This window comes from Falco punctatus (assembly GCF_963210335.1).
Source record: "Falco punctatus genome assembly, chromosome: 2".
Classification (NCBI taxonomy): domain Eukaryota; kingdom Metazoa; phylum Chordata; class Aves; order Falconiformes; family Falconidae; genus Falco; species Falco punctatus.
In genome coordinates, this window is record NC_137581.1 from 106,323,571 (window position 1) to 106,335,926 (window position 12,356).

The window sequence follows — 12,356 nt, forward strand, 5'->3', positions numbered from 1 at the left end:
AATGGTTTCCCTCTTTACCTTCCACATATTACTGGAGTTGAGATTGAAGTCAGCTAATCCTCTTCCTTTGTATTTGACCCATCTGTATTTTGTAAGTAACACAGGAGGCCTGGAGCCTGCAAAGACAACTGCAGTGCCAGCGACCCATCTGCATGGCCGCTGAAGCCAAAGGTGATTTGCCCACCTGAATGTTTCACAAGATGCCTTAGGGAGAGACTCGGAATTACTTCATTCAAATAAAATAACTGCATACATTTTTGCAAGCTCATAGTTGAAGACATCATCAGCTTTATCATCTACCATCTCCTGTAAGTATTAAAAGAAAAGTGGCAACTGCTGCCAGTGTGCTTTGTCCCGATACTGACTGGGGCAGGATGGCCTGGGAACATGCTCCAGGTATCTGTGGACATTTGTGAAAGTTCATACGTGTGGCAGCCAATAAGATGTGCATGCGATACAATTCAAGCTGTGTATCCTATTCAGACTAAAGGTTTCTGAGCAGGGTAAGAGGCCAGAGGTGTCTGGAAACATCAGTGTCAAAAGCTGAGGTGTCTGTAGCCTTCCAGCATCTTCAACTTTACATGGCAGCTGTGGATTGCCATTTTTTGATGCAAAGAGAATTTGGGTACATGCATCTTTTTCACAGGACCACAGAAGAGCTGAAGTTGGAAAGCACCTCTGGAGTTTGCCGGGTCCAAGCCCCTGCTCAAAGCAGGGCATTCGAGTGGGTCCTTGACACCTTTTAGCACTGCTGCTGAAAGCAGCTCTCTGCCTTTTTCTTGTACTTTGATCCTTGTTTCCACTTTCACACTGCCTCCTTCCCCTGTTGTCAGCACAAATACTGGTGCAGCCGCTTGCTGAACTGAAATGATGAACATACCTGAGTTAAAACCACACTACATCACATGGAACTGATTTTAAACTGTATCGTGTCTCTGATGTGGCTCACGGCAGCTGCACCAACGCTTACACTGACAAGACAGGAGGTAGCCCAAGGCCAGGAAAGAAAAGCCAAGACCCAGACAGGCTAAGCCAATTCCTTCTGTAGCATGCAAACTCTGTCATTCAAAATGCACATGCCAGAGTCATGATTTGAGGTTTCTTAATTTTATGCAAATAATCACAATGTTGATACAAATTCAGGCACGGATACAGCTGTAGCAGTATGAAATTGCCCTGCACTTGCACAGATTTTCCCATTTCTGAGCCTGTTGCAGTGGTATTGCCTGTAGGGCAAAGTTTAATCCGAATCAGCCCCTAGACCACGAGCAAGTTCATCTGCTGAACTACCTGGCTCACCCTAAACCTCAGACAGCATGTGAGACACCACTGAGGCAGTCTGAACCCACATAACCAGCCTTGGTACACAGCTTGCAACACGTATTCTCCAAAGTCTACATCAAACCTAAAGGTCTACATGACTGCAAGGCTTGGTAACTACAAAGAAAATGCTGGTAAGCGTGAGAATGGATGAGCACAGTGCTACTCTTCAGATGTCTGTAATTATAATGGCTTTTGGAGAAATGAAACTGAAGTGGTCTGAACTAAATGGAGTAAAGTACCAGCTTGATCTAACAATTCCCATTTGATAGAACAACGTATTATGCAAGGATTGTGGGAAAGCACTGCAAGTTAGTTTACCTGCTTTGTGGCAACGATGCAGGCTACCAAGTATAGGCAACTATAGGCTTTGTCTGACTCTCCAGGTCCAGGCCAGTTAGCTTCCACATGAAACACCAGATGAGATATTTTTGGGTGTGGACAAGAGCACAGTTACCAAACAAGCACCTGCTTGAACTCTCCTGTGAAAAGCAAGCCCTGGCAAGAAATTAAGGTATGTGAAACACACTACTTCTTCTCACTTAACAGTATTGGCACAAGAGCCAGGGTGTTTTCCACCCACTGACCACGCATGACCAAGCTATTCTGCATTATTAGATACAAAGGATAAACGGTTCAAAAATTAATCTATAACCAAGTAAAAATGCCTCCTGACACCTGCAATCAGTCCTAAACAGCCACCCAGTCACAATAATCTACACAGGCACGACCTCCAGGCTTCATTATTGTATCCTCCAAGCCTGAGAAAGGTGGCAGAAAGCAGACTAACAGTCAGACTCCATCTTCAGAGTTCCTGTGTGTTATCAGACGAGCTTTCAAACTTGTCTCCTGTTTATGCCACAACAACATACAGTGAACAACACTTACTCAGTGACCTCACTGGGGTAGACTTCTGGGCTAAATACCCAACACACAGTACCTTTCAAGAGACTCAGTACTGGTATCTGGATATCTGGTAAGAACATGTGAATTAGCTAAGCAAGACGTTAGAAAGATAACAAAGTAGTTGTACAGTTACTAGTTTCTTGCAGAAAAACTAAATGCAAATTTCTTTGCAAAATGGACACACATATAACTTCAACAAAGTATTTGTTACACACTTTTTTACTTAATATATACACATATCAGAAGTTAATTTAGGTAGGAATCTGGGTACAAAAATAGTTTATTCCATTCCTTCAAGAACATACTTTGGTGCATCGTTTTGCAGATTTTTCTGCAAAAAAACCAGTTCTTTTACAAAACTCAATTTTTAAACAAAACTATAAGCTTCCTACCTTTCTCCTCCCTTCCTAAAACACCAGCAATTAAACACTTAGACGATGGTGATCACTGAGGGGGGAGGAGGGGGGAGACACTTATTCACTGTAGCAAAAAGGAAAGTTATATCTATAAATCACTACCTTGCAGAATATACAGTTCAACAGGCACTTGCTGCTTCTTGACCAGGCAACTTTCATACAGATCCCAATGGAATTTTACCTTGATTAATTACTTGCCAGATTCACTCACAGACAAGTTCAGGCAGCATAGAGTCAAAGGAGAGAATGAGGAATGTAAAGTTTTGGCATAAAAACAAGTGCTTCTTAAAGGCAAAGTATCTTTTCTGCAATTATAATATCAAAATTAAATAAGATTTGGAATCATTTTATTTTGCTACTTAAACCTATGACATTTAGAAACCCTCCTCTGTTTCATTTTTCTCATGAAGATATTACTATTTCCTTAGATAATTTTACTTGTCCAATTATATGGAACTTTTGGTCTGAACTTTTGCATCTGAGTGTGAGTTTATTCTAGTACTAGTTGTGCTCTTCTCGAAAATAGAAGCAAAAATAATTTAATAAGTAACATTTTTTCAGCCTTGGATTTCACCAGTTTCACCAATGGATTATACGGTTACCTTCAGACCACAAAATAACAGGTATCACTGGATTAAGGTTTAAATTAGTATCTACATATTATCTATGTAGATATGCACACACCCCCAGTATTTCTCAAAAGCAAAGGACGATGTGGTTGATCAAAGCCAGGTTGCAAGTTGCTCGCTGTTACTCTCTAAGTGCTGGGGCACCCTTCAGTGTGCTCTGATTCGTGTGGACTGTGACAGATAACGCGTTACCAAAAATGCCTGAGTACCAGCAGAGTACCAGGCTCCAAAAACTAATTAATAAGCTCCTATTTACAGAGTTGGTCACAGTGATCATCCTTACATGGTTCGGTAGATTATTATTTTCATGATGAAACCAATACCCAAAGTTTCCATGCCGTAGGAGGCAACAAGGACCCTGCAAACAGCCTGGTTTAAAGAACGTGCTCTTCTTCCCTCTGGTGTCCTGCATGGTAAATTGGGGGGGCAGAAGGAATGAGGCAGTGTACAGACATGAATGACCACAACACCTACATTAACAGGTTATGCTGAAGCATGTGTTAACTGTAATGTTCAAGTGCATTTTATTGCGTTACATAATATATACAATCTTAAAATGGAGTACATTTCACACACAGGTTTTAAGACCTCATTGCTATCACTACAGCATTGAACAGATGATACACTTCCTATCAAATCATCAGGAAAACCCAAAACTACTCTATTTCAGATTACAATCTCTTTCAATGTCCCACTGCTTAAGGCTATAGTTCTACTACCTGAGCTGATTTTGTTAATTTCAATTTTTTTAATCTCCATGGTTGGGGGGCAGAGTGGAATGATTGCGCACACTTTTCAAAAAACAGGACTAGCAAGAAAAATGTTGGTAGTCACTTTGTAAACTTTGAGTTAAAAATATGTAAAATAAAAAATGTGGTACTTACAAAACTGAATACAGCATACTTAAAAATCTTGAATCTAAAGTGAAAAAACAGCACTTCATTTTATAATGTACTTCAGTCTCACCATACTTGAAAGTCATGCAAAAAATGGTGCCTGTTTCTTCATATTTATACCACTGTTATGTCCCCAATCTTGTGAGCGATGTCATACTATAAAAAGAAAGAATATCATTAATCTATATTAACAAGAGGCTAGATACTGTAAAATACAGCAACTAAATGTACGATTCAGATCACACCCAAATTATGGTCATTCAGTTTACAGAGTTTACACCTGTGTCTTGCAGAAAATGAGTGCAGTGGTGTAGCAAATTGCCTCCATTTATCAGTGGATGCTAAATGACTGTAAGTTTAACTTCATAGCAAATTTTCAGTATCTTCACATCAGTTATTTGAAAATCCTCGTGGATTTCCCAGCGCATGCCAACTGCAATTCATTTTTAAAGTATCTGTCAAGTCTGCTTAGATGTCTCTTTCTTCAGTTTCATACCGGTAACTTGAATTACCAAAGAACCACACTTTCTTGTGGTTACTGCTATAAACACTCAGTTTTCTCAAAGAATCCAGTGACTCATACCAATCTGCACACTTGCTTGTTTCACCATTTCCTTAGAAGTCGGTTCTAGTTCCTTGCCTATTTTTGTTGACTTTTTCTGGGGATACTTTTCTGCACAAAGATAACAAAAAATAATTCTTTGTTCCAATTACAGTCCTTTACCAGCTCTGTATTCTTTCAGTTAATATTCCAAGATTGATATTGTAAGAAAAAATTATAACTAAGCATTTTTGCTACCACTCCATGCTGCAAACCTGCCTTACCTATATGCTGCCTGTACTCAAACTCTGCTGACAGTCACCAATATTAATTTTCCAAACATGATATGCTAACAAGAAACAAATCTTCCTAATCAATATTCCACAAATGTATATGGATATATTGCATTTACTGGAAACAACTCATATTCTAATCCATCATTGCAGCTTATTACAGGCTTTTGTATAATTATACCAGTCCTCACAGATTTTTAAAATGCGCCTCAATGCCACAATAGTTTCTCCGTAAAACCAGTAATTTAAAAAACTGACTCAGGTGACCTCTTAACATCTCACTTTCTTCCTTGCAAACTGTCACATTTCAATTAGAATTACACATCAAATAAAATCTTTCAGCTGCATGTGAAAGTGAAAATAATTGAGTACCTTCACAAAACCTTGCTTGAAAGCACAACTCAAATTAGGACGAAGTACTGCTTGGCGTTAAAACCCCACATTTGCCTTCTTTCTATTTAAAGCTATTATCTAGCATGAGAATCGGTTTAACAGCTACATTCTGGGTATTGTTTATATACTTACTCTTTTAAGGAATATTAAGAGGCACATTAATTGGGACAAAGTGTCCTTTCTGTCTGTTTTCTTGCCTTTGCGCCACAGCTAACACAGCACTCCGCTTTCCCACCTCTTGCATTAATAGCTCTTGAACAGATAACTAGTTAATAATTAGTAAACGTATGCCTTTTAAATAAAGATTAAACTGCTCCACACACAGTTCATCCTACCACACTCTATTAGAAAAGCCTGAATAAATAGAGTTCTTACATGCTAAAACGTTTCTAAATCTAGCTGTTCTCGGGGATAAGGCAGGAGTGCAAGCAGGGCTCATGCAATGACGGCTCTCCATCAAGCACGTCCTGTTCGCTCCCTTTCATGAATGAGTCAAGAGACAGCATACCCTGCTTAAGAAGAAAAAAGTCTGCTACGTGGCACAGAGACAAGCTGGGATGGGATGAGAGCTTTCAATCCCCCAGCTGTTTGGAAAAGCAATTTTTTTTTAAAATCAGATGCCTAAATGAGCTAGAAAGGCAAAACAGAACAAATACAAGACAACATAATCTGTTCTCCTTTGCCTGCACTGTCCTGATACTTTCAGTCTTGATTTTCTTCTTCTTTACTTCTCATCTAAGTGAATCTCTAGCAATAAAAACCAAAGAAGTAGTAAAGAAAAATGCAGTCTGGCAAGCGAACCCTAGCATGCAGCCAGAGGTTATTCACGCAGCTGTGGTAAAGAAAAAAAAAATAAAAATCCACCCACCAGTGTTGTCACTTATAAACAAGATGTGGTAACTCTTTTGGAACTTGCAAGAAAAATATCAATTAACGAGATACTGCTGTCTGCCCAGGTACTTGCAATCATAGCTTTGCTACATTTGAGCTGATAAAACAGGACCCAGTCTAAAATATATCTGTATATAGTTCAAAGTATCTAGTGCCTAAACCAGAGATAAAGGAGAGAAACTGGCTAGGAACAAAAATTACGACAGAAAAGATCAGTAAAAGGCACGACCCTCCACAAACACATGATCAACAGCAGAACTCAGAAAAAGGAAAAAGTGTCTAAAAATCCATCCTGCTTCAGTGGTGAAATCAATCCAGCAATCAGAAATAAAAAGGCATCATGTGATAGAAAGAGGAAGGTCAGCTGGCAGTGTAAGTGGGAAGCTGACGTTGCAGGCAAAGTGGTATGAAAAGCCCAACACAAAGAATAATTTGTTACGCGCAGGGCCAACGATGACAGGAAGGAGCTTTACATCTCTCTTTACATATCCCAGCCTGGCAGTGTGAGTATACACAGCCAGGCACCTCCAACAGCAGTAACGATGATCATCAACACATTTTGATTCTTTCCAAAACAAATATGATATTTCCAAAACAAATAGGAAGAACTACCTTACCCTGAGAATACCTTCCAACGTGCTAATAAGGGAGCAGGAAGGAAAAAGGTGGTGAGGGAGTGCCAAGGGACCCAGCTGAGTGACAAGGGGCACCAGCCCAGGTGCATACCCTCTCCTACATGCTACTGAGCAGAAGGAGAGAGAAGCCACCTACTTCTGAGGTGATGCCAAGCAGGCATCCAAGCTGCAATCTCTGACAAAGCCTCCATTTCCCCTTGAGCTGGCAATGGGCTTTGGGGAATTTTCCACCCTCAAGAAACTGCCTAATGAGATCTGCCCTACTATTATTTTTACTACAACTTGAAATATCCAGGTAGCGCTGGGAAGTACTGGAAGAGCGACTACTGTCAGGACAGAATTAAAAACCAGCAAGCAGCAGGGGACAGAGACAACCACAGATGGTCTCACCAAGATAACTATCTTTAAATACATATACTTGAAAATTTTCTAAGATCACGAAAGAAGTAAAAAATAAGCACTAGATGGGCAGCTGGTGAAGACTAAAAAGACCCATCACAGATAGTTTTTAAAAAACAGACAGTGCAATGGGACACACTAGTTCCAAAAGTCCGTAGAAGTCAAGACAACTATCTCTATTCTAACAGACATGGAAGCTGAGGAATAAGGAAAAGATGTCAACATTTAGAAAAAAAAAAAACAAACAACAAAACAACAGAAAAAACATCACACAGCTAAGTCATGACAGAGCCAGGATATCAATCCTAATCCTCCACTTCATTAATAAGACTCCCTTGCCTTGGAATTTTTTTATTTTTGTTATTATTGCAGATGAGTGAGCTTCTGTTAGCTATGCTGAGCATTACAGATGTCCTAAGCTTCCCTGCATGTTCAGCAACTTCCCCACCACCTACAAACCATAAAGCCGGCAGCAAGTTAGCTAGTTAATATGGTTGGCACAGACACAGGATGTTGTCAGAATAAAATTCACGTGTGTAATAGAATGACCCAATTTTCACCGTCAGTTGGATACCCCACTCAGGGTGCTGATTAAAATCCTAGCTTGCTCAGGTAACACCAGAGGCAGGGAAATTATGCTGATTCAGGCAACAATAAAAGACCGTTGAGCATAAAGGCTCTAACACTCCTTCCAGCTCTTTTATCTAGGAATAAAGGATTTTAGTGGGTTGTCTGAGATTCCTGCCTACCCACCCACTTCACGCACTATTAAAAAAACCACACTGATATGCATATATCATATTTAAATAATACACCTAAAATATTTCAAGTAGCAACATAACCCTGATTTTAAGAGCATGTAATTGATGTTTAGAACTTCAATGTCTTTCAAGTATGCAAGTCTAGCATGATCAGAACTGCATGTTATCTGTACAAGAACCACAATTTTCATTGTCTTGCTCCTAAAAGAAAACCAACATATACAATTATGATGTCTGAGATTTTTTTTCCTGAATGAGCTGCAAATGAGGAACCATCTCTGGTGACCTTTGGTGACCTCGGATCTTCAGTATGAGGAAAACAGACATTTTAATGATGAACCCTAAGCTCTTGTCCATACTAGTCAATCAGGCTTCAGATACACTTTTTTTTTTTTTTAAATGAATAAAAGGGATATAGGAATATGCACCTCCATCCTAGCAACGTTGGTAAAGGTAATACAGCATTTCTCACTCTGTTAAAGACTGTCAAAAACTACATTCATACCTTAGCTGTACATTTCCTTTAATGATCTCTGTACAGCTTTACAGCTGTCGGTTTATACAGAAAAACAAAATGTCTTAATTGAAGCAGATTACAACAACCATTTCCTTACATCAATTATTTTCCTAAGTGCTACAAAAATAACTTTCCAGCACCTAAGGTGATTATTTTGCTTTCTGTTGGAAAACGTACCATTTCTTAGCAAGTCCCTGCAAACCACCTGCCGAGCCACGCGGTCGCAATTCAGCCACCGAGAAAGGGAGGCAGGCTGCCGGACAGCCGCCAGAGGGCGCCCAGGATCCTCAACACTACATTTATTACTTTATTTCAATACAAAGCACTCGTAATTAGCCATAACATGTTTTTTTCCCCAAGTGGGCTGGAGACAGTATGGGAGACCACAGAATTTTTTTTTAAGGTTCTGTGCTTTAAAGACTGTGATTTTCCCCATCTTAAATAAGGATACAAGGTAATTAAATTAAATAGGTTACCTAAAGAGGTCACCCAAACCACACATCGAGTCTGACGCCAGAGAAAAAGATACTGCAATTCCTAAGCAATTTCATATTTAATTACAAAACACAAGGACGAAACCAGGGCAAGACCAAACAGTTCATCTGAACCTGCGTCCTTTCAGTAAGTTGTAATTTTTCTTGTGTACCAAAAAGAAACAGGCAAGAATATATTAAAATACAGTAATTGCAAGATTTACTTTGTATTTTACAGTTCTTACAGCTGAGACAAACTGTTTCTGGTCTTGACAGTTACAGGATTGGAAGTGACACGGAAAGGCATTTTATTTATCTGGGTAAGAAGTTCTGTGCTAGCAGCCACAACATAAGCTTTTTGACATGTTCCACAAACCATCAGCTATGCCCCAGAGTTGGTGTCATCTTTAGCAGTCACAAGCAATTCAGCGGTTTTATGTATCGCCAACAGTTGCCTTTATCTCTGGCCTAAGCCTCCCTCCCACCTGGGCTATTCTACTGGTAAATGGAAAACTTAAGTAATATTTTTACCTTGATTCCTACAGTTAAGCAAAACACAGCACAAGTGTTCTGGCTTCAGCAAAGTTTCTTAGAAACACCACCCTTCCAGTTGACTAACGAGTCATCTGTGAGTTGATGATGATGATGGTTGCAATCAGAGACCTTAAACACCAAAGACGGCTGCTCTGCTGCACATTAACTTCTGTGACATCTGACTAATCCTGACTGCTGTTTCAGAAGTAAAATGTTACCAAGTGATATGGAATAGGGAGATTCAGATTCGTGTATGGGATAATAGTTTCACTGACAAATCATGGAGCAGGCCAAAGCATAAGCTAGGAAGAGGTGTTACTTCACTTGTACAGCAGTAACTGGCCACAAGAAACAAAATGTCAAGTTTCTTTCCCATTCACACAGAACGTAATTTGCAAAATTGACATAATTGGAAGCTATTATACTCATGGTACTAAATTACCTTTATAGCTCTTTACTATCTGATTTAGTATTCCTTGACACAACACTCACCATGAATTGCTACCTAACCTGAGTGAACACTGCACCCCCAGAGATGTTGGTGCTGAGAGCAGCAAGTAGCCGTGCTGTCACCAGACAGCCCTGTCTGGGGTGTTCAGGAGACTCTAGTCTACAGTTTCTTCTAACTGCTTCTTTATACAGTATTGTTAGTAACGATAACCAAAAATGTCACATGCAGAAATTATGCATGATAGGAAGAGTACAAGATTGCAATTTAACTAACAAAGACATGCTGACTATATAAGCAACTCTATATAAGCAACTCTAAATGTAAAAAAGGTTTTGCAGAATGTCTGAAAACCACTAAATCAGACGCTGTTTTCCAGAGTAGGGAAATGCTTCAAGAAGTTGGGACAGTTATTTGTGCTTCGAGGATTCAGATTCCTCCTACAAAGCTCCTCACAAACTCATCAGGCTTGCTGCTTTCCTCTGTTTTGCAATTAGAAAAAACACTCCAGGAAGCATCCAATACCCTTCAGGTACAGCACTCAACTTTCGTCCTACCCGCCTGCAGCTCACAGAACCACAGCACCCAGCCCTGAGAAGTGGGACAACTGTCACTGCATCACACAGCTTTTCTGTGCTTCCCAGTGGACATACTGCCTCCAGAGGTTTTTCCCTGAAGGAAAAATTAGATTACTGAAGGTAAAATGATGTGGTTTCAGATGTTAACGTCTATTCTAATATTGCCATGTTTTGAAATTGTTACATAATCAAGTTGTGTAACCAACTCATTCAACTGTTTCATAAAGCTACTCCCCTCCCGCCACCTAACAATCCTGGCATTGTACAAGGTTCCTGTATGAGTGGCACAACTTTCTGATGCTTCCTGAATAATACAGTAGAATTGTCCTTCGTCTGTTTTTTTTTAGATAGCATTGACCAAAGGAAATTTCAATGACTGTTAATCCACTAAAAACGAAGACCCAGCTAGCGGCTGAATCTCCCTATTCCATATCACTTGGTAACATTTTACTTCTGAAACAGCAGTCAGGATTAGTCAGATGTCACAGAAGTTAATGTGCAGCAGAGCAGCCATCTTTGGTGTTTAAGGTCTCTGCAACCATCATCATCATCATACTGACTTTGCATATTCGAAGCAAGCTAACCCATACTCAACAGCTGAAAACTTAAGTCTTCAAAACTCCAGCTTACGAGGGTGCCACCACATCGACCTACAACAATACGAAAATCACAGCAGGGACAATGCAATCCTGTTTACTGTCAGAGTGGTCATTTTATAAAATGCAGGTTTATAGTTTTCTCCTGATAGCTGAGCCTGTACCGTTCTGCAAAAAGCCTAAAGCAAGTTTAAAAAAGCAACGGAATCATCATAACTCGTTATTTTTATATTAAGATGCAAGTCTTCATGTTGTTCCTGTTCAAGCAATCATCTACAGTGAAATCACCCACAAGCGAAGAGGAATTTTAGAGTTGAGAGTTGGAAAGGTAGGCAACATCCATAGACTTTCTTTCCCTCTACTCTTGTTTTTGCCCCTTGATCAGGTATTTTCTTCACAGGCTCTCTTGGTTGCACAAGAAAGCAAGGCTAAGTTCCTGTCATCAACTGTTCTCTAAAATAGCCTAACAATGCATTATCACAGAGCTTGACAGAACCTGAACTTCTCCATGTGTGAATATGAACCAGTAAGCACAAATATGCAAAGATGTTCACAGAATGAAACCCTGCAAGGCAGACCTTTGAAAGAAACTTCACCCAAGGCATTGTCTAATACATATAGAAGGACCACAAAGGCTTTGTAGAACTACCACATAACGGAAAGGCCTCTATACTTTAAGGACACTCTCAGGAAAGCACTAGTGGATTTGCTGGAATTCCCACAGACAAGCTGGGAGTACTCAGCTTCTCTGACTCACAATCTTCTTGTCTCCAAATAGAAGACCTGGGGCAGCAGAGGCATGAAAGTACCATCTGTAACAGAACTGCCACCTAGGAAAGGATGGAAGTCTTGAACTTAACATTAAAAGGGTTTCTTAGAGCTCTACAAATGAAGACAAAACTGAAACTTCATTTTTATCAGGTTTTCTTTGGTATTTAAGCACAAGTCTTAATTTGAAATAAAAATAAAAATAAAACCTAAAGGTTTTTCCACCAGACTCCATTTTGATTTTATATGTTTGTACACATGTATTAGGTTTTTTATATATATATATATGCACACAAAGAAGTGACCAAAACATCTGGCATGACACAGGTACATATATGAAGATACGCAGCCCTTATGAACAA

General features: G+C 39.7%; 1 protein-coding gene across 1 annotated transcript in view; it reads right to left on the reverse strand.

The window, feature by feature from the left end:
* Positions 1 to 3,090: 3,090 nt before the first annotated feature.
* Positions 3,091 to 12,356, reverse strand: part of CXADR (CXADR cell adhesion molecule) — a 49,903-nt gene continuing 40,637 nt past the window's right edge. Inside the window, exon 8 of the mRNA XM_080374610.1 lies at positions 3,091 to 4,323. Coding sequence (XP_080230736.1) covers positions 4,282 to 4,323 — 42 coding nt within the window. The 3' untranslated portion in view covers positions 3,091 to 4,281. The remainder of the gene's footprint in view (positions 4,324 to 12,356) is intronic.